This window comes from Fusarium oxysporum, chromosome 6 (assembly GCF_000149955.1).
Source record: "Fusarium oxysporum f. sp. lycopersici 4287 chromosome 6, whole genome shotgun sequence".
Taxonomy (NCBI): Eukaryota; Fungi; Ascomycota; class Sordariomycetes; order Hypocreales; family Nectriaceae; genus Fusarium; species Fusarium oxysporum.
In genome coordinates this window covers 4,178,200-4,205,313 of record NC_030991.1, presented here as the reverse complement: position 1 = coordinate 4,205,313, position 27,114 = coordinate 4,178,200, and the positions used below count along the sequence as shown (strand labels likewise).

At 46.8% G+C, this 27,114-nt stretch overlaps 9 protein-coding genes across 18 annotated transcripts; 6 read left to right on the top strand and 3 right to left on the bottom strand.

Moving 5' to 3' along the window:
• Nucleotides 1-325: 325 nt before the first annotated feature.
• FOXG_21438 (uncharacterized protein) lies at nucleotides 326-538 on the top strand (the record flags this gene model as incomplete). Its single annotated transcript, XM_018401775.1, has 1 exon — nucleotides 326-538. The coding sequence occupies one exon, from the start codon at nucleotides 326-328 to the stop codon at nucleotides 536-538; it is 213 nt and encodes a 70-aa protein (XP_018253739.1).
• Nucleotides 539-993: 455 nt separating this feature from the next.
• On the bottom strand, nucleotides 994-2,046 carry FOXG_14128 (uncharacterized protein; the record flags this gene model as incomplete). The annotated part of the gene is made up of 1 exon (XM_018394197.1): nucleotides 994-2,046. Exon 1 carries the CDS (start codon nucleotides 1,804-1,806, stop codon nucleotides 994-996), a length of 813 nt encoding a protein of 270 aa, XP_018253738.1. The 5' UTR covers nucleotides 1,807-2,046.
• A 1,048-nt stretch (nucleotides 2,047-3,094) lies between these two features.
• Nucleotides 3,095-4,672, top strand: FOXG_21437 (uncharacterized protein). The gene is made up of 2 exons (XM_018401774.1): nucleotides 3,095-3,276; nucleotides 3,360-4,672. The coding sequence occupies exon 2, from the start codon at nucleotides 3,530-3,532 to the stop codon at nucleotides 4,367-4,369; it is 840 nt and encodes a 279-aa protein (XP_018253737.1). The 5' UTR covers nucleotides 3,095-3,276; nucleotides 3,360-3,529; the 3' UTR covers nucleotides 4,370-4,672.
• A 983-nt stretch (nucleotides 4,673-5,655) lies between these two features.
• Nucleotides 5,656-5,844, bottom strand: FOXG_21436 (uncharacterized protein; the record flags this gene model as incomplete). The annotated part of the gene is made up of 1 exon (XM_018401773.1): nucleotides 5,656-5,844. One exon carries the CDS (start codon nucleotides 5,842-5,844, stop codon nucleotides 5,656-5,658), a length of 189 nt encoding a protein of 62 aa, XP_018253736.1.
• A 5,331-nt stretch (nucleotides 5,845-11,175) lies between these two features.
• On the top strand, nucleotides 11,176-12,993 carry FOXG_14126 (uncharacterized protein; the record flags this gene model as incomplete). The annotated part of the gene is made up of 1 exon (XM_018394196.1): nucleotides 11,176-12,993. The coding sequence occupies one exon, from the start codon at nucleotides 11,176-11,178 to the stop codon at nucleotides 12,991-12,993; it is 1,818 nt and encodes a 605-aa protein (XP_018253735.1).
• A 430-nt stretch (nucleotides 12,994-13,423) lies between these two features.
• Nucleotides 13,424-15,163, bottom strand: FOXG_14125 (uncharacterized protein; the record flags this gene model as incomplete). Its single annotated transcript, XM_018394195.1, has 1 exon — nucleotides 13,424-15,163. One exon carries the CDS (start codon nucleotides 15,161-15,163, stop codon nucleotides 13,424-13,426), a length of 1,740 nt encoding a protein of 579 aa, XP_018253734.1.
• Nucleotides 15,164-15,522: 359 nt separating this feature from the next.
• On the top strand, nucleotides 15,523-17,972 carry FOXG_14124 (uncharacterized protein). 8 transcript variants are annotated; one of them, XM_018394189.1, is made up of 6 exons: nucleotides 15,523-15,969; nucleotides 16,038-16,228; nucleotides 16,287-16,303; nucleotides 16,358-16,460; nucleotides 16,511-17,436; nucleotides 17,500-17,972. In XM_018394189.1, exons 2-6 carry the CDS (start codon nucleotides 16,040-16,042, stop codon nucleotides 17,660-17,662), a joined length of 1,398 nt encoding a protein of 465 aa, XP_018253728.1. In that variant the 5' UTR covers nucleotides 15,523-15,969; nucleotides 16,038-16,039; the 3' UTR covers nucleotides 17,663-17,972. The 8 variants fall into 8 exon arrangements, with proteins under 8 accessions (XP_018253728.1, XP_018253726.1, XP_018253733.1 ...); XM_018394187.1 differs by having other exon boundaries at nucleotides 16,021-16,228; XM_018394194.1 differs by having other exon boundaries at nucleotides 16,287-16,460.
• A 2,312-nt stretch (nucleotides 17,973-20,284) lies between these two features.
• FOXG_21435 (uncharacterized protein) lies at nucleotides 20,285-22,507 on the top strand (the record flags this gene model as incomplete). Of its 3 annotated transcripts, XM_018401770.1 has the most annotated exons (4): nucleotides 20,285-20,564; nucleotides 20,627-20,719; nucleotides 20,781-21,207; nucleotides 21,268-22,507. In XM_018401770.1, 4 exons carry the CDS (start codon nucleotides 20,520-20,522, stop codon nucleotides 22,251-22,253), a joined length of 1,551 nt encoding a protein of 516 aa, XP_018253723.1. In that variant the 3' UTR covers nucleotides 22,254-22,507. The 3 variants fall into 3 exon arrangements, with proteins under 3 accessions (XP_018253723.1, XP_018253724.1, XP_018253725.1); XM_018401771.1 differs by having other exon boundaries at nucleotides 20,285-20,719; XM_018401772.1 differs by lacking the exons at nucleotides 20,285-20,564; nucleotides 20,627-20,719 and having other exon boundaries at nucleotides 20,837-20,858; nucleotides 20,909-21,207; nucleotides 21,268-22,468.
• Nucleotides 22,508-23,610: 1,103 nt separating this feature from the next.
• On the top strand, nucleotides 23,611-24,087 carry FOXG_21434 (uncharacterized protein; the record flags this gene model as incomplete). Its single annotated transcript, XM_018401769.1, has 1 exon — nucleotides 23,611-24,087. The coding sequence occupies one exon, from the start codon at nucleotides 23,611-23,613 to the stop codon at nucleotides 24,085-24,087; it is 477 nt and encodes a 158-aa protein (XP_018253722.1).
• Nucleotides 24,088-27,114: the final 3,027 nt, after the last annotated feature.

The following is a 27,114-nucleotide window of genomic DNA, read 5'->3' as shown; positions in this document are numbered from 1 at the left end:
GGGGTAGCATCGTTATCACAGGTTCCGCAACTGGCTTACAGCGCTTTCGAGCCGTTGACTATGGTAAGCAAATGAAAACGATCCTGAACTGTTTCCAGTTGGCTAAGAGTGCGTATCAGCTACGGCTAAGCACGGTGTCCTCGGTTTCGGGCGAGCTCTTGTTGCGCGGCTTGAAGGAGCTCAGCTCCCGACCCCGATCCGAGTCAATACCTTGGCACCAAGCTGGACAGATAGCAATATACTCCCGTCTTTGAAGAGCTTGCTGAATGAGATAAACGTTGAGGTGCAGCCTGCCTCGGTGGTAGCTCGCTGCGCTGCTTACCTCATGGCTGACACCTCGAGGAACGGGCAGCTTATCCATGTGCAGCGTGGTAAATATGCCGAGGTGGATGAAGCCCTTTTGCTTCCAATGTATCGACGAATCAATGGTGACTCCCTCAGCGAGGATGACGTTCTTGGGCGCTTGGAAGAGGCTGAAACGTACGGTATGGTGCGAGTACAGCCTCAGTGTGTTGGATTTGTACCGTCTAAATTTTAGACCTAGCTTGGCTGTTGAAACAACTGCTGCTGAACGCGAGGGTACAGTATCAAGCCACTGGCATTGGACGGGCCTGTCGAAGTCGCGTATAGGATAAATTACTTATTTCATTAGCGCAGAAATACGGAATTGTACCAGTTGGCGAAATTACTTGACGGAAAACCAACTTTATTAACTTATCTACTATGAAACTATCGCAAGTCATTCTGAAACCTTTTCAGACGCATTTACGGCAGTTCTCCTTTTCCTCTCCGTCGCTTCTTATATCAATAGTATAGTCAAAAAATAAGAGACCGAGTGAAATAGTGGGTCAAGGTCGAGATTGCCACGATGCCCCATCACAAAATTCTAAAGCAATAAAAGTCCAACCACAATTTTCCCCCGCGGCTGCACAGGCGATATATTAGAATAAACCGATCGACATACATAAATGAACTTCGTGCGGAATGGCTATGTCACGCAGCGCTAGCGACTTCTCCATTTTCCCCAATCCACAAATCCTCTTCTTCCTCTGCACCATCTTGCCAAAGAAAGGGCTTACAAAATCCGCAATAACATTTACCGTCATCGTCGCTTATTGACCCATCGTCGTCTTGAACTTCCGGCATTACAAAGGCCTGCTTGAAGAACGGTGATCTAAGATCATTGAAACAGTCTTGCTCTCCATATAGGATAAAATCTCGATAGCTTGCGAGCAGAGAGGTACTGTCGGCAGGGGGAAGCTCATAGAGGTCTGTTTGTTTGTTTGTCTCCTTTTCTTCCATCAAGAGACATGCGTCCTCGAACAAGTCGCCAACATCAGGGGTATTTGGATCGCTCCAGGATGTAAGGGGAAGCCATTCCGCAGGATTGGGGGGGAGTGAGGAGGGGTCATGTGGCTGCGGAGCTGATGCCGGCCTATTTATTTCCTCGGAAACCACGTAGCCCATACTGTCCCGTGTTGAACGGCCGGAGCTTGCGGCTGGTCGAACGAACCCAACCGCCTCTTTGTATTCAACGCATATGTTGCAACCAAACTCGCGTCCAGCCACTGTGATATTACTTGTGGCATAGTCTCGACGGAGGCTAGGGTTTCGTTGGCTCATTGGTGACCCGCATGCTGAGTCCAAGTTCGAGGGAGAGTCCTCAAAACAAGACGGGTCACAATAGGGCGGATGGTTTAGTAGTGACGAGGACATACAGTCGTCGCATCGATGCGGCCGTAGCAACACGCGATCAGAAGATAGACTCATGGCATGGGGCCACATAGATGTAGGAGCGACCGGCATCCTTTTGTGATCGAATATGTTTATTTGTTACAGCGCAGTTTATGCTATGTCCATGGAAAAGTTAAGAAAGGATGGCAAGCAGATAGCTCAGCAGGCCATGATTATTGATGCCCTTTTTGTAGGGACAGAGAACATTGGCAGGCCGTGAAATCTTGAGGAATCCCTATGCATGTAGATGGACTCGACTAGATAGTGAAGGGTGCATCAAGGAGAACAAAGGTACCAGATCCAGTGAGAAAATGGAACAGGTTTTTGGTCGCAGTGGAGAAGTTTGTGAAATGTACAGTTGACTAATGTGAATTCACGACCAGGGGACCTTGCACCGGATGCTGGCCTGAACTATCCGAGAGGCCCCGCTCCCACCTTCCCTGCCTTTTCACAAAATCCCAGTCCATTATTCATACCATCAGGCATAGCCTCTCTATTTTCGGAAAAGGAGTATGACATTCTAACTAGATCCATATCTCTCCACTCGGTTGATTAAACTAAGAAGAAAAGTTCATTTTGGTCAACTCAATGGATACCTCCTCTCGACCCTTGGTAGCTTTCATCTGAGAATCAATCAGCAGCCAAGGCTCTGACCCGGAGGTAGCTCCTTATGTCACTGCCGCAAAGTGGTTGTCTAATCGATGACTTGTTCCAGAAATAGTACCATTTTTCATTCAGCCTAATCATTAACATTCTCACGAGCTCTAGACAAAAGCATCCTTGGACCTACGTACTAGTTTTCATGCAATTGCATGGGATACTTACTGATGGGAAGCCTTCTGCGCGCTTTTTGAAGATTCTGATTGATATTAAACTCCTGCATAACAAAACGTACCTATTACATTTAGACTCTTTGTCTATTTCCAGGTATGAGACGAGCTGCGGGTCTCAATAATTCCCTACCGTGCAAAGAACTGTACCCAATATTCACAATATAGTCATCGACCTGCTCTACGTAGATATGTTCAGGCGTAAGATAGTATAGGGAAAGTGGACTAATAACTAATATTGAAGTAAGCTTTCTCCGTACAATGGATATACTATACCATGCAATGGGTCGAAGGCTTAGGTCAAGAAACGCGTTAAGATGTGTTTCGCAACATAGTTGAGAGTTTACTTGTACTTGCTATCAAGACAAATCTACCTCCTGGCCCAACCCCCTTCCCTCCCTTGATGTTTCATCAGCGGCTCCCCTGGATTGAATGATGACGTTCAAGTCGCTATGTAGTACTTAAGTTGCGCACACTGCGGGTTTAATTGACTCGGTCCTTCTTACGTCTTGATTTTTTTTCACAGGAACAACTCTTTTCCTTACTGCTGCGGTATAAGGGCTTGCATTCAGAACCTCGTCTTGACTACGCCAATAGGCAAAGTTTCACTAGGGTTGAACCACTGGCATATTCCTTTACCCCATAATAGACCAACCAAGTTTTCTATGTCTGCGATATTCCGATTTGGAGGGGGTGAGAGCAGCTATAGATAGTAAGTATAAGGCTGATCCGGCATCCCTTGGGCTCTACCAGCGTGAAGGTCTTAAACATTTATCTTAATCAAAATGCCTGAAGACTTCGTTTTCTTTAAGCAGCTCCCGCCTGAGCTGAGGACCAGGATCTGGAGATATGCTCTGCCGCCGGCAAGCCCCGGAGTTCACTTCTTTCGTCTTTTGAATGCCGGCAAAGCTCGAGTGAATCGCTATGGCATTCTGTTGAGTAACTGGCCAAAGGATCACTACCTCATGCCCCCAACATGGCCTGTCAGTCCTTTCCCAAACACCTCTAGCGATTCAGGGAAAGAGATGGAGTCGCATTTAGTTGATAACCCTTCTTCGTACGTAACCGGTCTGACTCTTCGGAAGACATGCAGAGAGTCCCGTTACGCCGCTTGTCTAGAGGAGAGGCAGAGGAGAAGTGGCGCTTGCGCGCTGTTAAGCCAAGGCTCAACTTGGATTGTCACGGGACGCAAAACATCGTATTCATTGACTTCCGGAGAAATTGATTTAAGAGAACATTCACACATTTTGTGCGCTCCAGATGACCTCGTTATCTTTCAGCTTCATCCTCTCGAATCGGCGTCCTTTACTCCATGCAACAATAGACCAGATTCAGGCTTGGGGAAGTGGGGCCTCGGGATGCGGCATATTGGCTGGGAGTATCACGCCGACTGGTTCTCCAACAGGAGGATATGCCCATCCACCGACATTCTGAACTTCCTGTGTTCATGCGCCTTGCAAGGCGCAAGGGCTGGCAATCTAGAGACAATATGGATAGTGAACTACAACATCAAACGAAAACAGTGGGTGCCTTCCACAAAAACAACAAACGGCAAGGCCGATATGCATGTTTTCAAGATGGATAAGTATCGACTTGTAGAAGTCGACTACAAAGATTGGCGCCGCTTGTCACGAGAAGAGGCTACATGGGAAGAAGTTTCGGAAAACCCAGAAGAAGACGCAACCAACACTTTCTTACCGTTCGTCAACTTTCTTCAAGGCTTGATCTCACTTCTGATTGGGCATCGCCAAGCTCTTCGACCGCATCCCGTTCGTGTTGGAATCTTGGCATGTGAGACGTATTAAGATAGGGGGGCTTCAGCGAGCTTTTCTGTTCTATTCTTCTTTTGATTTCTATCATGCTGTTTTAAGTCCAGGTATTGCTTCATGCATTAGGGAAGGATGGAGAGACACGTTCCAACTAATCAATTAATCTACTTCGGTAGGAGGCTCTAGATCGTCGCCAATCCGCTTGACCCGTGGTTACAAAGACCTTCTGCACCTTGGTTATAGTATTTGACACGCCATAACCTGGTTCCGAACCATGTCCTTGCCATTAGTACCTGACACCATCAAATCAATCCTAGCTTTAGTGTTAAGATGTCTCGCAGGGATAAGAGGATACCCCACTTTCGGTCATAGCGAGTTCACAGTGAGTTCACAGCCGAGTTCACGCCGAGTTCACAGCGACTTCACAGCGACATCACAGTGAGTTCACTGCCGAGTTCACATGGCTAAAGAGGTCCCAAGCGGCGGAGAAATCTTTGATTGGGTCACCTAGCCCTGCATTGTTTTGTTGCCTAATCCCCAACCTTCTCGCATCCCATACTTGTCATGTGACCTACGCGATGCATGGTGCCGTATTGCATTGCGATATAAAAATGGAAAACGCAGGGTAAAAAAAGGAAAGTCGTGTTGTATCATGAGTCAATATCCTTTTTAAAGTTAGAATCAGTGTTCCTGGTCTAGCACTATTAGGACCGAAGGGTATCATGGGGTTGTAGCTTTCTATCCTGCCGCCTCGTGCTAGAACGTTTGCTTCAATATGGCCAGCCTGTTGGATCGTCGAAGCTCTGTGAAATCCGAACTTATTTAAGTGGATCGCTCTTCCTGATAAGACTAGTATCTGTGAAGTGCTGCGGTAGGCAAGGGCCCGGAATGCTCCAAAATACGGAAGGTCTCTGGGTAGTGGAACATGTTGATGGTTGATGGTGAGCATAACCATTAGACTACTCAAGGATTCAAACCAAGCAACTTGTTGGTGGGCACTTGGCCAGGGAGAGGATATAACATACATCCCAGGACCGCAAAGGATGTGTAAAAAGAAATTTGAAAACCCCATCAATGAACTGTTAAAGAAATTCAGATTCTTTTCAAAGCATTGACGTATCGTTCCTCACTTTCACTTCCTTCTGAAATGGCATATGATTCGTCGAGGCAGTATTCGCAGTCTATGTATCCACACTCCAACACTTTTCAGACTCCAGCATCAAGCCTGCTCCCGCCATGCTATTTGGACTCTGTCGCCATTGATCCAGCATCTATATCTCAGGACTTAACATGCGCAGCGTTGTGGCCGAAGTCGGATTTTTCTACGCCCTCCGTCGACCATCCTTTCCCTGCATATCCAAATCATAGTTCAGTACCGGATCCCCACCTATACTACTGGCCCTTCTGGAACCCTTGGAACCCTTGGGATGCCAATTACTGGTTTCCCGACCCCCAAGAGTATCCCAGCAGCTATTTCCTTCCTCACCAGACGGTTTGGGAAACGACTCCATTTGCGTCCACCCATGATACCTTACAACAACAACCCAGCTTACCATATCTGCCCGAAGGCACTTGTTTTGGCACGGGGACCATTGACCTGAGCTTTCTTCCGCCCGACGAACGATATATTGTTGATCTAAGGCTGAAAAACGAGAAGTGGAAGTTTATTCAGGTCGGGTACGCAAAATATTGGAAACCCATGACTATATCTGGACTGGCGATGAAACTAGGAAGGATTCGAAAGAGGAATAAGTGCCTGGAGCATATCATACCAGTGAAGCCTCATAAAAGATTAAGAGCTTCATCCACAATTTATGCATTTAGTAGCCCTTGATGAGAGAACGGTCAAGCATGCCCGTTTCATTCATCGATGGATATACCACTGCACCTGTAACGAATCAATTGGTAATGGACCAAGTATTTGAGACTTAAATGGCAGCGGGCTGAAGGGAACTGTATGTAACGTGTAATATGAATCCGACAAAATCATTGGAGCTAATAAGATATAACCTGAGAATTTCCGTCTCAAGTCTCAAATACGCTGCTGCGAGAATTTTCAGATATGGTAATTGAGGAGTTGAATAATTGAGGACGGATGCGATCAGGCTTTACCTCGACCGCTTGCCCTTGAGACTGGGTACCGCCATTGAACAGAAGCCTGGCAGAGAGAAAGTTTGGAGCTGCAAAATATCCTAGTTCGTATTACCATGCCTCTTCTTCCAAGCCCGCTTCTGGCTGTCACCTCTGGAAGTTTATTTAAAGCACAAGCGAATGCATTGTCATGGCGAGCTCCGTAATGAACGCTACAAGCTCAGTATCGAAGAGAGTATGCTTATTGGCTCACAGAAACCAGGATAGCACCTAGTAGCAAACGAGCTCAAGACTAAACATAGAGGTAATAGGCTAACCATGGGCATATTCTACATGACGGAAAGAAATAATCATACCAATTCAAACCAATAGACATGGCCATGTCTGGTGTTGTCAGACAAACGCATCAGTGATCGTAAAAGTCATTAATCACGCATAGTTCAGATGCACACAGTAGCCACGAACTACATAAGGTTTAACGTTATGGCCTAATTAAGGAGTAAGATATAGGTCGGTTCAAGTACAGTACGACACTATACAATCCAAAGACGGTGGAATGCCTAAAGTTGAGCAAAAGAAAGCGAGAAGTTATTATTTATGACGAGAGGAGAAATATGTCGTGTAGCTAGTGAAAGGACTAGCTATAGATAGAACAAAGACAAATGCTACAGCACTTTTAACCTGCCACCGCGACATAAAGAATGGTACCTGGCGGGTCCATCCGAGTGATAAAGACCTCAAGGCTGCTCCCAGGGCCAACCAGCCACCTACCGTCTTTGAAAATATACGTCGGCACATGATGGGCCCTTCTAGATCTCCCTGTCTTTTAGACGGCAAGTTATTTCTCTTATCAAGTTGCGTTTTATCGGAGCAGGATATCCAACAATTTGAGCAGAAAATTAAGGAACATGGCGGCAAGGCTCATAAGACACCAACGAAAGGCACAGCCTACAATTACATTGTATGCCCTGAAGAGAAACAACGAGACTGGCTTAAAGCGCCAGACAACGACAAGATCTCACAATATAGCGGTGAAAATAGTAGCATTGAACTTTTGGATCCCATCTCTTTCGGATCTCTCTGTTCTAACAGCACATCATGGAGCCCTGTTCTGTTCGGCCTGTCGGAGTTGGCCCGAAAGGAGACTGGGGATTATCCAGAAAGAAATGAACCCTCAATCGAGGATACTATCATTGTCTCATCCAATAGTTCGAAAGACAAAGTATCTACACTTCCAGCAATAAGACATTGGCCATCCTTTTTATTCTACGAGAACTAGGATACCCAAAATGTCACTGTACAAGCACATTAGCTCCAGTGGGTAATCAAGAACGCCCAAGTGGTAAGTTGCGACTCAATCATCCTTACCTCTAAGCTCAACTATTGCAGGGCCGTCTGAACAATGGAGATAGTTCACCGATCCGATCATGGGGAGTGATAAAATGGAACGGGTCCAGGGTAAGTCGTATGAGCTTGGAGTACTGAGGGTGACTAATGCCATGTAGATCCGTACGAGCAGGTTGAACTACCAGTAATCCATTGGGACCATTCGACAGTATTATGCTGCAAAGTAACACCTTGCCTGGGTTAACTTAGCAGAGGATAAAGCATGTAGGGGCAGCCTCGATTCACCCAGGAGGTTCCCGGACGTCCTACAATAAGCTCTTTCCAGAGATTCTGTATTCTAGGATTTCAATTCGCCAGAACTTCTACCATGCCTTACTAGATAATTTCGTAAGTAACAGGAATATGGTCTCCTAGATTTCCACAAAACTCATAATAAGGAGGGGGGATAGGGGCATGGTAGGGGCGGGAAATTCATTTCAGGGTTGGCACTTTTTAGTAATTCCTATAGTGATCGCTATGCCAAGCCTAATGCATATTACGCTCTGTATACCTAGCACTAATAAATTTCGCAGAAAAGCTCGGTTAAAAGTAATTTTAGTACTTACGACGCTGTTTAGGTAATAAAATAGTGATCCCTTAGTACTTTTTAAAATGTGCCAACCCTGATTCATGCCATATTGTGTTGTTGCGACGGTTGTGGTTTCCCAAGGGATAAACTAGTCCGTACTAGGTTTACGTTGATAGATTCGTAGGGCAAAGACTGAGCGATCGTTGGTTGTCACGTTTTTTAATGATCAAGCAATGCGTGTTAGGCTTATTGATGAAAAGAAGTCGTATTGATAGCTGGTGAGCTAGGTTCTATGAAAGTGCTAATAAAAGTGGTCTATATACTGAAGGTGATCCGAGAGGATCATTGAACTAGTTGGATCACGGTGATCCTGTATCACGGTAGTTCCTGGAGCGTCGTGATCCTGCTCGTGAAGTGATCTAGCTCTGATTGGTCCGTGACCGTGGTAAGCATATGTCTTGCATGAGCTTTTGTGGGGCACACATGACGTAACCGCGGGGATCGTAACAGTTGGGTAATGTAAGCACTAAATACTGATAGGCATACAGTCGCTGCGTACCAATACTACTGTATCGGCCTGAGCCGAAAATGATAATTATCAGGCGTAAAGACCAGAATAGCTAGGTTTGTGAAGTTCTACAACCCGAGCGCAACATCAATAGCCAAATTACTATACTTGCGCATGGGCATAATTGGTTATCCTCACGCTATCCTCGACATGATGTTGGGCTAGCAATACGTTAGAATAGTTGAAATTTCGGCACCTGGGGACTTGATAATAAGACAGCTCTATTCTAACATACATACAGACATACATGAATAAAGATTCGAACGCTAATTGCACTGATAGTGGTCTAGTTCTCTATGAACCTCTCCTAAAGCAGGTTTGCAGACCTTTATAACGACGAGGGGGCATGCAAGCTCACATAAAGAGCCCGCATATTCTAAATCATAAAAAAGCGAGCTCCAACATCATCACAGAAATTAGTTAGGCCCCAATAACAGTGGTGACTAAGCTTAAGTGGCGATGAAGCCGATGAATATGGCGCATAGAACAGCGGCAGCCGCGCCGACGCTTCGCCGGACGTCTAGACTAGCCGCACCATTGTCACTGTCGCGCCCCCCGTCGCCAGGTTCACTTATATGTGTTACATACTCACTCATAGCGCTCAAGACTCGAGACTTTACTTCATCCAGCTTCCCCGCGATCAAGGTTTCTGTTCCATCAAAAGCCGTGCCTATGGTTGACGCCTTATCCTTGACCAGCGTTTCGCCACGGTCCAGGAGGCTGCTGCCCTTCTCATTCGCTTTATCCGCAATCTCTGCGATGGAAGAGAGGAAGCTCTCGAGGTCACGTTCAAAGCGAACTTTAGGCGGTGCAGTGAGCCTGGGGCTAGTCGAATCTAGAGTAAGGGGGGGTTTATCAAACGACCCTTGGTTACTACTGAGGTTGATTAGAACATGCCAGAGTGGATATGAGAGGCAAACACTGACGTCTGATGAGGGGCCTCGTCGGCCATGGCAATGCTCGTCAAAGCAAGTACGAGCATTTCTTGGTAGCGCATATTGGTAAGGCGCAGATAGGGCAGATGGGGGAGGATAGAAAGCACGAGCTCGGGCAAGCAGGGATTGGAGTGATTGCATTCATTTTATAGTGGCGCCCGATGCTTTCCAATATTGAAGGAATCATTAGTCTCAATGCCAGTTGTGGCAAAGTGTTTACAACTATAGCATGATACTTTACTTTATTATCTGCTGAACACCTAACAGTTACCTGTTTCTCATAGAATTCAGTGTTTTCACCTTGGTAAGGTTCCCATCCTAGTCTATATGCCGCAGCAGGTAGGGGTACGCTATTTTTGTAGCCAGCGAACAAGAGTTATATATTTTGCATGTTGGGTAATTAACAGGAGATCAATGTGATGCGTGTTCCTATAATAACTTCGACCCCCGAAACCCAGCACTACTAAGGGGACTTGTGAGCATGTTGAGCGGGGGAAGTGGAAAGAAGCTTCTCCTTGGGAAGCTACACATGTAAGCTGCAACGAATAATCATATTATGATGATCACAGATCTCGTGACGTGGCCGATCGAGCTTCAGAATTTCATAGTGAAAAAAAGCTCCCTTCTCAAAGTCTTGGTATTTAGCTCAACTCCACCAGTCACGCTTTTTATCGAAGACTAAATCGGAGAAACATCCTATTTATAAGTGAGAGAGTTGAGCGCGGTTCATAGGTTTAACGTATGATACCAGCCAGATTAGAACTAAGGTCACACATGTAACAACAGACCCGCCAGGGCAGGGGCGCCAGTCTTGTACAACACGTCAATGGATACACCAATGAACCAAATAAACGTAGAATGTGACAGTCCCGCCATCCTGAAGTCCATCCGTTATATCTTACACGCTGGTTTGATACGTGTAAAATCTTACTACACAATTCCAGATTTAGCTAGCACCCTTCAAGTAGTCAGCCTTTAAAACAGTGAAAAGCACCCCAGAGCTTTTGAAAAACACCAGCGTTTCATTCCGTAGCCCTCAAATCCTTGATGTACACATGGCCCAGTCGAAACACAAGGCATCACCCAGAGTGACCCATCCAGCCGATCATACTTATGTAGTTTTCCTGATACTCTTTGCCTGTGTTCTTTATCTTCTTGAGGCACTATATAAGAAGCTTGTTTCTGTCACCAAGATCAACCTTCTTCGGCGTAGGAAAAGAGGGGCATCTTACTGACACCATTTTGATGCCAAAAATCACACACAAAACAGTCATCCGACTCGACCACCAAGCAAGCTCTTGTATTTTGCGTCGCTGGCGTATGTAACCGAGTCATGTCATCACGCAACACACGGATCATGTGCTCTGAAGTTCAGCAAGTCTCTGGGCGTGGCGGAACACATAATCTTGATGGGAAGGCAGTCTTCGAATGCGACATTCTCGTGATAGGCGCCGGCGCTGCAGGCCTGGCCGCGGCGGCAGCTGTGCATGATGAAGGGCGTAGAGTCATCGTCATTGAGAAGGAGGACCATGTCGGTGGTACTACATTTGGGTCCGGCGGTTGCATGTGGATACCCAACAATCTCTTTATGCAAGAACTTGGCATCGAGGATAGCACAGAGCAAGCCGAATGTTACATCAATACTGTGGAGAAGGCTACGAGACCAGCTCTAGCCGAAGACACTGCCCGTCAAGCTCTGCGGAACAGATGGTTGAAGGCCTTTCTGATGCAGGGGCCTGAGATGATGAGATATTTCAGGGATCAGGGCTTTCGATGGATGCCATTGCCGTCCAAGATCCCCGATTACCACCCTCATGTAGAAGGTGCAGTTGAGCACGGCCGGACCTTGGACCCTGAAGTCTTCGATGCAGCAACCCTGGAAGACTGGTTGAAATACCTTCCGGCGCAGAGCAAGATGCCTGTTGTTCCCCGATTTCAAGACCTTTTCGTCTCGACAAGGCACACTTCCTCTACAAGCCACACTACTGAGAGCGCAGCCTCGATTCAATGCATCGGGAGGCCAACATCAATGGGTCAGTCGCTGATCGCTCAGCTCCTCAATATCTGTAGGAAGCATGGCAACGTGAGTATTTTGACCCGGTGTGAGCTACAAGAGCTCTTGTCCTCCGGGGCGGAGGGCCGAGTCATCGGAGCAAAAGTCCGATGTGAACGTAGCCATGAATCAGTCGATATCCATGCATCACTAGGCGTGATACTTGCCACAGGAGGGTTCTCTCAGAACCAGGTGATGAGGGATACCTACCTCCGTATAGTGCCCGCCGAGGTCGCAGGAGCAAAGATGGTTACCATGGCAGATTGGAGTCTTGCTGCGCGCGGCGATGTTGGTGTTGCGCTCCAAGTCGGCGAAAGGCTTGGCGCTGACAGTGCGCAGCTCGACCAGGTCTGGGGCATTCCGACAAGAATCGACTTCGCGGAAGGAAGAATGATGGAAGAAAAAGTAACGGAAGCCATGTTCGCCATATCCAAGCCATTTTCCTTTGTAGTAGACGGCGATGGGCGCCGTTTCTTCTCCGAATCCCAACCATACGGTCCTGCTGTCAGGGCCATGTATGAAAGGGCGAAGGAGAACACCAAAGCGACCGTGTTTTGGCTTATTTTCGATAGCATGTACATGCAGGAATACCCTCCAAGGGGACTGGAGAATTCATGCTCAATCGACGTCGCCGTCAACCTTGGCCGCCTGTTCCGTTCAGACACGATTGATGATTTGGCAAAACAAATTCTAGAACCGGACCACCATCTGCAGTCGACCGTGGTTGAATGGAACGAGATGTGCGAAAATGGCCACGACAAGTACTTCCACAGGGGTGAGGATAGGTACCAGCAGTTTATCGGCGATCCAAATGTGACCCCGAACCCTTGTATGGGTCCCGTCAAAGAGAGCCCATTCTACGCCATGAAGATCTTCCCCGGTGATGATGGCACAAGAGGTGGTCTTCTAACCGACGAGTTTGCCAGAGTGCTCGGCAAGAGCGGCATAGCGATTCCTGGCTTATATGCTGGTGGGAACGCATCCGTTGCGCTCCTGGAATCGCAAGGTGCGGGTACGACACTCGCTCCAGCGATGACTGAGGGTTTTATCGCTGTGAGTAATATGTTATCGGTAGCTAATGGGGCTGAAGCTAGGTAAGAATCTTGAGTGTTTAGGGTAGTGGAATACGTTCGCATTCGATGTAAATCTAGGGTTTAGGGTAGGGGCAGCAGAATGCAAGAAAGAAAACAAAATAACTTAAAGCTTTTGTATAGAATAAAATCCTAGTTACTAATTTGAAATGTCCCTATTAGTATTTATGTACAATTGCATCACTCAACTTTTGTCACTGGATTCTCCAATCTATACATATAGAGCAAATCTGGTAATGGGCGCGATGGCTGCTACTGTTGTGATCAATAAGACGAAGATGGAATTTTACAGATAGCATCGCATTGGCGTTCGAAACGGCGGAGATGCCCATAATAAATGATTAAATTTCTGGAGATCGACCAGGATGGAAATCTGTTTTATCTAATAGGTGGTCCTTTTCGTCATGTGCGGCAACCATTCCCCGGCGCCAGCTCATTCAAGGCAAATCTAGAATGTGTTTCAGAATCTGAAGTGCGCCAAAAAGCTCATTATCGTGATGCCTCCGCGCCACAACCTGCAAGTTCACGGGAGCACCCACGAAGTCACCACCCTCCCAGAGCTGCTTGACTCGCAGACAAGCATCGCTCAATGGTATATAGTCTTTGTCGTATTGTTCCCCAGATCCAGCTCGTATGGGCGTGGGAATTACTACGCCGGGGTAATCGACAAGGTTGTAGAGCGACGTGTAGGACCAGTAGAACGCAGTGTCGTGGGCACAAGCTGGGCCGACGAACGACGGGCCGATAACGACATCCACATCTTGGTCGTTCCAACTTTTGGCAAAGGCAAGTCGAAAATCGTCTCTTTGCTTATGCAGAAGAGTAAGATCTAGGGCTGTGCGCATCCCGAAGGGTTCTGCATCCTTGAGGATCCATTCCGTAAGAGGATGGACGGGTTCACCCGAGGACGCAATGCCCTTTTTGGTAAGCTGACCACCGTCAGGAGAGTAGAGCCTCAAGACCTGGTTCCAAGCTTCCGTGGCGCCAAAGACTTTGAAGTCTTTTACCTCGCCGAGACTCGCAAGCTTGCTGTTGGAGAGCGCACTTTTGACCCAAGACACGGCCCTCTTTACGGGAGGTTGCGGCTCGATGAAGCCATCGTTTCTGATGATGCCAACCTTTAGACGTCGATTCAACAGTGTTCCAAGGCCAGTCCATGGGGAAGGAACGACATTTGGATCCAACAAATGTGGTTTAGCAGAAAGGACACATTTCATGAAGAGGTCCATGTCTCTCAAAGAACGACACATAGGTCCAGTTGAGAGAGAGATGTTCAACAGAGCTGGAGGTGGAGTGCCTTTGATGTATCCAGTCATGGGTAGAGTATTTGATGTCGCCTTGAAGCCATAGATGCCACAGAAGGCAGATGGCCCTCGGATACTGCCACCAATGTCAGTGCCGATACCGAGCACTGAGGCCTTCATGGCGATCAAAGCCGCCTCGCCACCTGTCGAACCCCCAGCGGATAGATGGACATTGAAAGGGTTCAAGACTCTTCCCCAATGCGAATCACTCTCAAGATGCATCATAGACTGCGGTTGGTTGGTCTTGCAGTAGATGACAGCACCTTGGCGGCGCAAGATTGCAACAATATCGGAGTCTTGGCTGTCTGGACTGATGCTGATAATACAGCCTTGAGAAGAAGATGCTCCAGCAACTTGGATGTGATCTTTGATACTGATAGGTAGACCATGAAGGGGGCCAAGGGGCTTCCCATGCTCATTGTAATAGGTGTCTAGTCTCTGGGCCTGATCGATGGCCTCTTCCATGAGCCACTGGGTCAGGCAGCAGGTGAGCTGATGCGCAATGATGGCCCGCTTGCAAAAGGCTCGGGCTACTGCTACTGCCGTGTACCTGCGACTGGCAATGGCTTCGAGAAGGCTAACGGCATCATGCATCTCTGTAATTTCGATCTCTTCAGGTGACAGGATGCCGCATTTGGCCGGGATCTCTGTCACATTTTTGGGTGCATCTTGGATAACACGCAAAGGAAGGCGGAATTCTTTGGGCACTTTCAGCGCGAAACCTTGCAAAAGGATGGCTTTCTGAGCTTCGAACGCTGGAGTGCCACAAGGGACGCCTTTCACCTGTAGGATTGGAAGATCGGACAGCACACCTCCTGAGAGTAGATCGCTGTACTTGGTGCTTCGGGCAGTCCCAACTGAAGAATTTGACATTTCTTCAGCTGTCAGCTTTGGCTTCAGGGCTCACGGGGATGGAGGGCTCAGAGCCGAGAAGTGGCATATATGATGCAGAGAATATAGCGAAAAACACGAAGAACAAAAAACAAAAATCCGTTTCTGGTTCATTCATCGAACTAGATGCATCTAGACGAGATGTCAATCTTTATAGCTGGCGTTGCCTTGCTTCGCAGTCGAGAGCATGCTGCTAATGAAAAATAATTCACACTCACACCCACTATGATCAGTAAGGCTGCTTGAGAATTATGTGGATACATGAGTCACAGCTGATAGTGAAAGTCTCGGTGAATTAAGTTCCGACGCATGCAAACGACGTTGTTGGGAAGACCAGTAATCGCTTTTCTTTCACTGCCTTTGGGAGATAATTTACTTGCTAGTGCCAAAGCCGCTCCCTCCGTCGATATCATCCGCCAGTGTCATCCCAAGCGACTAGAACAAGTTTGAACGAGGAGACAAAGTGGCGAAACAATATAAAAGACGGTAGACGGCATTTCTTTCTAGATGTACTACAGCTTGGGAATTTCTTTTATAGATATTCAGCGGATTGAACCTTTAGTACAGCATATAATTTTTTTGACTACCATAAACCTCACCAACGTCGCCATTATGCCTGAGTCCGAACTGATTCCTGGTACGATCGATCTGGTCGACGTTCATCACATTCGACATGCAGGCGATGTCGAGGGCGATATTGTCTTAAATCCGGCGCCTTCCAATGATCCAAACGATCCTCTTAATTGGTCTCCTTGGCGAAAGACAATTTCTCTGATCTGTCAGAGCTTGTGAGTGTCATTCCATACATGATTTGGTCTTATCAATGCTTATCTTTCGAGGTATACCTGGTTTGCAGGCATGTCCTTGGCTACCGTCTACTCTGTGCTTGTGCCTCTTGCGCGTCAGTCTAAGATCTCTATTGCGACACTAAATGAAGGAACTGGCTATATGTTCTTGCTTTTGGGTTGGGGGCTGCTGTTCTGGCAGCCATTCTCGCTGCGTTATGGCAAACGGCTCACGTTCCTCATCTCAACCCTAGGAGCTATTGTAAAGCCACTGTATCTAGTTCGGCAATCAGACAAAAGGGGCTAATATTGAAATATAGGGCACAAGTGTTTGGAGGTAACTACACATTGGAGCACGACGACAATGCTAAATCCGACTGATGATGTTTAGCGCTCACGTATCGAGTAATGAGCAATGGATAGCGAAGTGCATCGTCCAGGGCTTCTTTGTTGCGCCCATCGAAGCCCTCCCAGAAGTCTGCGTCACTGACATCGTAAGTATTTTCCGTCATAGCTTCGCTTTACTACACTCACTACATCCTAGTATTTCACCCATCAACGTGGTACTTATATGGGCGTCTACGCCTTGGCCCTAACAGGCAGCAACTACTTCGCACCTGTCATATCTGGCTTCATCGCTGAGTACCAAGGATGGCAGTGGGTATTTTACTGGCCTGCCATATTCCTGGCGTTTGTGTTTATGTTCCTTTTCCTATTCATGGAAGAAACGAACTATAGCAGAGACCTCCAGGCCTTCAACAGACGGCGAGAATCATTATCGCCCCCAGGCGATGATAAAAATAGGGAAGCTGAGGAAGGACCCTCTGGCGTCCGCAGCCAACAGGTAATAAAAATTGATACAGAAAGGCAACGATGCACCAAATCAAAGAATTTTGTTCAAAAAATGTCGCTTTGGCAACCGTCATTGGATCAAAGGATGAGCAGGCAAGCCTGGCGCTGCCTCGAGTACCTTGGCTGGCCCGTCGTCTGCTTCGCCGGGTTCTCATATGGCTCTTACCTCATCTGGTTCAACGTCACTAATGCTACAGCATCCATCATTCTTTCAGGCTCAGGGTACAACTTCAAACCTTCGATGGTGGGCCTCAGCTATCTCTCTTGTTGCTCCGGCACTGTTGTTGGATCGCTGGTGTCGGGAAGAATGAGCGACTGGCTGACCATCAAACTGGCGCGCCGAAATAATGGGGTCATGGAAGCCGAGCATCGCCTGTGGCCGCTTATGATTTGCGTTGTGCTTGTTCCAACGTCCTTGATCCTCTGGGGTGTTGGGGCTCAACAAGGAGTCCATTGGTTCTTTTTGATCCTTGCTATGGGCGCATTGGCAGCAGCATGCGCGATTGGTCTGACAATCAGTATCAACTACTTGATTGACTGCTACCATGGTCTCGCTGGCAACGCGATTGTGTCTATTATTCTGATTCGCAACACTATGTCTTTTGCCATCAGCTATGGGTAAGTTCACATTCTTCTCCCGTGAGCGGAATCAATGAACACGGAACTGAGAGGCGGCTACAGTATCACTCCATGGGTTACCAATATGGGTTACCAGAATTGCTTCATCTCAGCCGCGCTTATTGGACTGGTTACTTGTTCTGCCTTCTTCGTCATGATCAAATTTGGAAAGGCGCTGCGCTGTCGGAGCGCCCGCAGGTACGCGGAGCTGGTCAGGGAAGAGTAGAGACTTGTTGGTGCGTTTATTAAGAATGTCCCGGGCTCGACATTGTTACTTATAGAATTACTCCTTGTATTCCAAAAAGAGACGTCGAGCATCGGATTAGACCCTAAATTCTGATTAAATCTTCTCGAACTTCTGTCTCTTTTTATATGAAGATGGACTTGCGGAATATTTCGATAATATATGGAGACATCTAGAAGGAGGATTCTTAATAAACTAACTCATCGCAGTTATTAATACGAACTATAACAGGAGAAATCAAACTATATTCAACTGCTGTCGTCTATAGTTCAACCCCTGATAAAAACTCGAAATTTTCCTTGTAACCAGGGAGGTGTATCAAATATGCTTCTGCACGAGTAAGTGACGGTGCTCTGTGTTGATCGTCACAACTCCATCATCGATGCCCAATGCTCCGTCACCTTGGGGAGGTCCGATGATTTGCGCCCCAGAGAACCGCATTGACATTTTCGCTCGCCTCTAAGATATTGGAGCCCTCCTGCTTCCAAAGAGGTGCCTGCTCCTGTTGGTGGTCTAGAAATGGTGGGAATGGCCCGAATTATGCGCATGGTCCCTTTGGCCTTGCCCGTTAGGACTCGGAGTTTGGTTCGTTCTTGATGCATTGCATATAACGCTGCAAACTTTTCAGCACTGAACCACAAGCGCAGGATTTTCAAATATGCCACCAGTTCTAACCTTTCTCAGACACCACGTTTCCGTCCAACAATAACTCGAGGAAAAGCAAAGAGGAGAAAGTAAGGACAATATTGTGCGGGTAAGCCAGAGCAGTGAACGGAGTCTCACGAACAGAGGAAGTATTATATCACCCTTTGACGGCAGTATTGTCGTTCCGTGAAGCTGTATCCTGGCTAGAGAAGTTACCAGCGGCATTAAACTTGTTATAAGATTGAGAAATTACAAGGAATGATGTTTCCACAAATCCCACAATGAATTACTCAATAGAATCAAAGCTGGACCCATATTCCACTCCATATTAATTCTATATTGCAGTAACAACCTAGGCTCAGCTATATACGGTATCGTGCTTCGTAGAAGTGTGTACCAGGTAAGCTTTCATCTCAGCAGCGTTAGTTGAACTGGTTGATTGGTATTCCCTCTTTATTGTCATTATGTTTGGAAAAGTGCTGCGTTGCCGGAGCGCAACAAGGTACTCGGATCTGGTCAGTAATATGAGATAGTCAGCGATGCGTGACTTCACAGTATGTCTTACGAACAACCCAAAAGCGCTTACCCAGGTGGGTAGTGATTGCGTATGGTGAATTTCCTTTAATAGTCACCCCACTTGTTCATCAAAAGTAGGCCATGATCAAAGTATAATGAAAATAGGCAGTGTTTCAGGCAATATAATACTGACCTCTTTTATGCCGTTCCAATCACATCTAATCGGGTTTATTTGAGCTGTTCCCCAGAAGCCATTGCTAGTCTCCATTGAATAAAGCCCCAGGCGCAGTGGGGGTATATTAGATCTATCAAGGTCTCCCTGCTTCTAGTCGCCCCTGAACATTACTCATACTCAAACACTCTACTAGGGGCTAGGTATTACTACCCAGGATTTGCTACTTAACATTGTGGATATTCAAGCTGTACAATATTCCTTCAAATCTATTTTATCGAAATTCTTCTCTAACGTTATATTCTTTATCTTAGCCAAATTAAATTAGGATCGTGCCAGTTCGAGACAGACAACCATGGGAATGATCTAGAGGACCTATTCATTTCACCGACAAGGCAGCGTTCCTTCGGAATTGGCGGCGCATTCGAAGGATCAGCTTAGACGTAGTCTTAGTCCCCTTTAGCCACCGGCACAAATGCTCCCGCTGGTCAGTGTCTCGTTCTTGTCATTCATTCATTGCCGCGAGTGGATCTTAACCAACGTGTGAGTAGATGTAATCAAACAGGTTATTGTCAACCCAGATAGAGTCCTGGCTGAAACCAGAGGCCGCCGAGCTTTCTATGTCAAGGTCCTGGGTAAAGACCAGGTTGTGGCACTGTGGCTCGGACAGTGCACATCACGCCAGCGTAGAACAAAGATCATTAGCCGTAAATACTTATTATAACACAGTGCAGTACGGGTTAATTGTTAGTGGCCCTTTGTTAGAACTTTTCCAAAAGGGCTTAGAAATGGACTAGACATAATACATAGACAGTAACGCTATTGGCAAAGCGTTGCTCCAGTGTACGGCTTGGTCAACTATGTACGTGTGCTTATGTGCCTCCTTACAGCATAAAAGGCTGCTAGTGGCGAGAGTTTTGGTGGATCATTTGTGAATGCTTGTTAAGTCGGTCACCTCCAACCTAACTTCTTTCCATTTAATACTCTTCACGACTCTGAGCGGCATGTCCGACTCATGATGAAATTGCTCCCCAGCCCCAACCATTAGGGTCCCTTGTACCAGGTCTAATGTATGTGAACGACAAGGGTCAAACCGCCGTAGAGCATGTCGATGGTTTTTGTGAAGTTGTGGAGACTGCGGGGGCTTTTCTCACAAGTGGATATGCAATGTCAGCTTGCGCTACTATCGCCGAGACTTATGGTCCCTATGTCAATACACTGCGGACCATGGGGGCGCGGTGGGCCATGTAGAGTATCCCACCTTTCTATCACAAACATTGCTGTCGTTTTCATGGCATACAAGGGCCACACGACGAGGGTCTCCTTATTATTATCTTTTAAGCCAATAAAAAGTGAGCCGGTTTGGATAACAGAAGTCTTTTCCCCTCCACAGACTTCTCTCAGACCTATATATAGTCTATAAACAAGTTCGGGTCTCTTAGCATACGAGCCAGCCAAGTTTCGCATTGCTCAAGATAAACCAGTCGCAGGAGATCTAAGCCAGTAATGGCATACTCCATCCTAAAGGGGCTGCTCTACATTACTACTATTGTGAGGAAATCAGTGTATTCACGCCACAATCCGTTTATTACATACTGATCAAGTCATAATAGGGAAGCATTTGGATCGTCCTCCTCTTCATTTACCGACTATTTCTCCATCCTCTGGCAAGATATCCCGGACCAAGGCTCGCTGCATGTAGTCAGGTAAGTGATGGGTACTCATGGTCTACCACAGCTCCGTAATGCTAATCCCTCTACGAACCAGCTATGGTTCATCCAGGCGTGGACCGGTGGGCGCTACCCTTTTGTGATGAAGCAAGTTCATGACAAATATGGTGATGTTGTGAGGATTGCCCCGAATGAGCTTTCTTTCCGAACTCCAACTGCGTACAGGACTATCTATGATCGCCCTCCCAAGAAGGAGCATCAGTTTTTGAAAAGCGAAATTCTCTATGACGCCCGTCTATCCACTGCGCGGCCCAACATTGTGTTCGCCCGGGATCCACATGACCACCAACTGCAACGAAAGCCACTTTCCCGTGCTTTTAGCAATAAATCGTTAAGAGAGACTCAGCGTGTGATCGAACACTACACTGAGTTGTTCGTAACGCAGCTTGTCAACAAGGGGGGGGCGGAAAGCAAGGGTATCGATGTCTCGGTTGTGTACAACTGGCTTACATTTGATATCATAGGTAAAGATGACTCATAGTCTGTGATTCGACTAATATTGGCCACTGCTAACACGAATAAAGGGCATCTCACCTTTGGTGAATCATTCAATTGTGTTGCCCAATGGAGACCTAGCAACTGGGTCTCGCTTATCTTGAACTTTGTGGAATTGCTTAGGTTTGGTACCGTTATGAACCGCCTTTCAGTCCCGACCTCTGCTCTTGCACTTTGTATGCCGGAGACCTTCAAGAAGAGCTTGACATATCATGATCAAGTTACAGATAAGAAGATTGATCAGCTGATCCAGGCCAGCAAGGTTCATCATGACAACCGCCAACAATCACTTCAGCAGAATAACTTCTTCGCTCGCACAATTCGAGACTGCGATCTCGATCGTATTCATCTCCGAGAGCAGGCTAAGGTCATGATGCTGGCAGGATCGGAGACAACAGCAACATTTCTTGCAGGAGTCACCTATCTTCTACTTAAATACCCAGAAACACTGAAGAAACTTAAAAGTGAGGTCCGTTCTGCTTTTTCATCGACGCAGGACATTACGAAGGAGTCAACTTGCAAGCTCCCGTATCTACATGGCGTTATTGAAGAGGGCCTTCGTCTCTTTCCGCCTGCTCCTTTTGGCCTTCCGCGCGTGTGTCCTCCTGGAGCGGTGATTGATGGATATTCCATCCCTACAGGTACTATCGTCTCCGTCGATAACTTTGTCATGTCACATGACGCACGTAATTTCAGCAACCCAGATGAGTTTCGACCTGAGCGCTGGATTGGAGATGGCACAGGAGATTGTCTCGATGCCAGCCGTCCATTTTCTATCGGACCTCGAGCTTGCCTTGGTATCAAGCTTGCATACATGGAGGCAAGGACTATTCTTGCCAAAACGGTGTTCCCATACGACTGGGAGTGGGTCAACCAGGAAGTCAAATGGTTTGACGACGTGAGATTCCACATGACTTGGAAGAAGCCAAAGTTATTGGTTCGGTTTCACTCACAGTGCGAAAAAGAGAATTACGGTTCAGAATTTGAGCATCCCCAACTCAGTGCAGGGAAATGAGAGTGGAGCATGGTCCACTGGAGTTTGGAAGTTGTATCGGGAGAATCCAAATAGGCTTTTATTCTCGCATGTTCTATTTGATATTGATTTACAACGCTGACATGAGAAAACAAACTTGTGAATGCCATGGTCGCGTTCTTTTCCACGAGATCTTTTCGAAACAATACCAAGTGGCCAGAATGTTGCATCCAAGTAATTCATACTTGGCATATGCTCTGGGACTATGTTCAAGAAAATATTCATATCAACAAGCCAGCCACTGCATGAATGATTCCTACCCACCCATAAATAATCGATGACCCCTAAGATAGGACCAACCTCTAGAGGGCATACGCAGCTTAGCTTTTGGGTTAACACTTTTAGGCGCATGACCACAATGCAATACTATCGACCATGAGATACGGCGTATGGAATGAAGGAGGTCTGAGTCTTAACTTGCAAACCAAAGTTTTCCAGGCCAGTATGATATCCTGTTAACGAGGAACAAGTTTGGGTACCGTGGAAGCAAATGAGCGAGGACTGCTTCGTGGGGTTTCGGCAAGAGGACCCTCGCTGCCAAGTCTGACATATCCCTGAGAGGAAGGATCAAGTGCCGTCTTCTGGAACATACCTCTAAGAATCTGAAGTATCTGAGATGCCATACTGTACTGAGAAAATGAAGAGTAGGGTAGACGAATGATATATTGTGTCGCCGTCGATGCTGAAATACTGGCGCAGCACATGCTTTATGTCCTGTTCTACAGTCCGTCCTTGATTAACTGTCTTCCCGAAATGTCTTTGATGTACAAGAATATGATCTATTTATATAGACGCGTAAAAGATGAGGGACCGCTTTTTCCTACAATAGCTTGGCATTCCTTACAGTAGGTTGATTCAACGTTTATGCTTAAAACAAAGTCTGTATCGGCCACTTAAGCCATGTTCTAAATCTGGAAGGTTCTCCTTTCGGAAATATACATACTTATACTTTTCTTTTTACAATAGGATTGAAACGCTGCGCATGCTTTCTTGGTTTATTTTTGTCTTTTTCTCTGTAGCCGTTCCCCGTCTATTCGCTGAAGTACGGTCAATTTCAGGTTCAATTACCTGTATCCGGCTCGCGATTTGCTATTTTAGGCGGCGAGACGAACAATGCAAAGCAGGAGTGTAGAAGGTGAACCTGAAAATTATTTGACCTCAGTTTCGCCAGCCGAATGCTATTTTAGATCGAGCTGCTTTTTGTAGCGTTATCTAATAGATGGCGAAGTCGTATATAAAGCCCAGTCGCCATGCCGCAATATTGGGTCTTTGGTTAACACACCAAGGTCACTGAAAGGAATCAACGATGACTGAAAAACTGCATCAAAATGAATCAACGATGACTGAAAAACTGCATCAAAATGCTTGCAAACTTCTTGCTGAGTTCAAAATCGTTAACGGTATTTCCGCTCTTGTAGGCGCTATGAGTCTTGTCACGGTGATCTTTGAAGGCGCAAAAGTAGACGAAGACAAGATCTCCCTACTCGCGGCGACGAGCTTCCTTGTAGGCGCAACCATAACATCCACGATGGAGCTTGTAGTCGCTACACTGTTGTCCTTTGCATACCAAGATAGATTTGAAAAAGACTTCGCCACTAGTACCGGCGGGACTCCGATTTTGCTATGGGCACCAAGCTTTATGGCGTACATAGCCGCTGCACAATTTGTCGCAGGCCTAATTCTTTGGAGAGCTTCGATGTCACCAACCTGGTGTACCGTCTTTTTTGTTGCAGTGTTGTTTGTCCTATTGTGGGTCACAATGGCGACCGTTGTGAGCATCTGGAAGAACCGATCGAAAACCGGCAGGCGGGGCTAGGAGTGGCGATGCAAACCCGGAACAAAGTATCACGACCGGACGCCCTACACCTGCCGCCGCAATCTTTACGATCGGTGGTTTCCATATCATGCGTTTGTTGGTAGCTTCGGGAGCCTACTACGTAGGTGCGGCCACTGCAATTACTAATAGAACGATATGTATACATGCAAGGATTAGATAGATGACGGGCTTGTGATTTGGTTCTTAAGGATGGAGTAGGTGGCAATAACGCGATTACTGTATTTCGATGCCCAGCTAGAGTAGTACAATTGAATTTCCTTTCACGAGAAACCTTCTTGGTTGGAGCCACGGACGTAGAGAGGTGACATATAAGGATCAAAGTTGCGTGAAACATCACGAGCCAATCACCAAACCGTCTTCTGTCGGCTCCCAGGACATAGCGCTGATTGTTGTTTGTTATGTATCATGATTATAGTAGAGGTGCGATATACGAAGAAGATGCTGGGCCACTTCCTTGCTCTTATATGCCGCGAATGATAAACAGCTTGCGTTGCCGTGCAGAGAAGCCATAGAGCTAAAGGAATTCGAGAAGGAAAATCGAGGTGTTGACGCCGATACAATAGGCCAAGGTGGGAAGCACAAGGTGCCATATAGCCCAGAGGTGATGATTAATCAACCGGCTATCTAGTCTGGGGATAGCCCCAAAACCCTGCTATTGCACGGAGAGGAGACAACCCAAAACGCCCCAATGCCACTCCAACAGTCAACATTATCTACTTCAACGAAAGAGAATCTTCATACACATGTCCTCACGTCTGAGACGACACCTGGTCGTACACCGCAGGCTCACACAAGGCCGCCGACCCAACTGGTAGTAAGCCAACTCGGCAGGCTACCGATGCCACCAATCAGAGTACCGACCCTACGAGCCTAACATTGGCAGAGACATACTCTCCTCCAGCCGAACCGTGGACTTGTTGGACGGCAAAAGGTTTCTGATTTATTAGATACAACCTCCATAGAGATGAAGGTGACAGCAGTCAAGAAATTCTGTCAGCATAAGACTGAGTTCACAGACATGCGAGACCTCGAAAAGCATATTCGCCCCCTACAAGCGTGCGCTGGCTTGGAGCTGTCGCGAAAGCACAAACTACAGTGGGTGTTAAGGCCACTTCTGGCACTGGCAAGATCCGTTCGTCCACGCCAGCACCGACCCGACAGTTTAGGTCCTAATCTAGCAGGTGTTGAATCCTAGCATGGTTGATGTGGAACTTTCACTCTTGCTGAGGATTTTTTAGCGTCAACGCCCATGCCAGGGCATTTACCTAATTCAAAAGTCCTATAAACTCGTAAATGAACAAGGATTTATTTTTACATTAGGCGGGATGCTTGCTTACTCTGTGCCCCCGCGAGCTCTATATTATTAGCTGGTTTAGTGCAGAGCTCTTACCCTCAAAATAGATGCTAGGATTTAATTGGTTAACGGTTTACAACTTTGACTCAGTCCTACCTAGAACAGCCTTTGTTCGAACTCAGCGAAGGGAGGCTGGGAAGGGAAAAGCTGTGTGGAGCTTGCATATGCCTGTCTCCATAACGTAAGAGCGATATGTCACATGCCAGAGTATGGATGACAAGCTGGTTACCCCTCCCCGAGCAAGAAACAGAATTCCTACTGCCTATGGTGACTTTATGAGAAACGCTGATGACTGAAAACACTCTCTCCAATGCTGCTTAAGGACGCTGCATGTCCTTGATCAAAAAACACCTCACCTAGTTACCCTGCATCTGTTGCTTTTTTTGGTGGCCCCACTTCCCTGGAGTGGCGCCGGGATTTCGGAAGATCCGGCCCTTCCGTCCATTGAACATGTCGCAGCTTTGTCTGGGTGATGAATCATGACTTGCACTCAATGGTTTTAGTACCGCAACAACCACCGCGGCAGTCTGCAAAATCGGCTCTTCTTCTTACGCGCCGATAACCTGTGATGCTGCTTCCAAAACTCCTCTGATCAGCCTCTCGCGCAATGCGAACGGGTTGCGCGCCCCAAAAGAAGCGCAACGACTATTTTGTTTTTAGACAATACTATCCTTAACAAGGATATTTAAAGTAATAACTATATATATAGTATTTTGATTACTTGTTGTTAGACTATAAGTACAGTTATTTCGCTGTTTTTCAGTTGCCTTCTGTCTGTATACAACTTAAAGATAGACGATTACTTCATACTTCATGTCTCAACAGACACTTCCAAACTTGGCATACAGCTGGCCTATGTATTGTCTTGAGTGCGATATTCTTGCAAGATGCCGGTGGAAGTTGGGGGGTAACCAACAGTCACATACAGTAAGAACCGCCTATCCACTGGATAGTATTGGATCAGTACGCTGTGACAAGTGCGCCTCAGCCTGCAGCCAGTCATTTGTTCCGACTATGATTGAAAGCTACCAAGCTAGACCGGAAATGCTATATCAGCCTGTCGTAAGGCGTTTTTTAGGTGACAGTGGTTCATTTTCTTCCAAACGCCCCAATAGCATTCAGCCAGGCCTGATGTCAGGCCCTATAACGTTAACACAATGCAGAGAAAATCCTGGATTGCGGCCCATTTTAAGATAATTGCCGGTAACATATACAGCAAGACAGAGGCCCTGCTATTGTTTAGGTAAGCTGGAAGTGCCTAGCGATAGGTGTGAAACTATTCCTAAGACCTCTTAAAGCATTTTTGTCTGTTCAAGAACTAATAGCACTACAGATAATGGCCTGGGAATCATTGAGTCAAGTCGGTTTTGAGTAACAAGAGCCTGTAATACTGTTCTTTAATGGCGCGCCTTGAGAAGGATAACCATGACCCGACAGAGCATTTGAGCTTTCTTGACAAAGAAGCGAGTGAGACACATTTACTCCTGTCTGTGGCTTTGTTGATGCTCGGAATACTTATTGGAGCATGGTGCCTACCTTAAAGGTTATATATCGACTGTTTCAAGTACGGCTCCATAAATGTTTGGGGACTTTAGGCTTATTGAGGCTCGTTTGTTTGGTATAAGCTCGTGATACACTTTGTCATATCAATT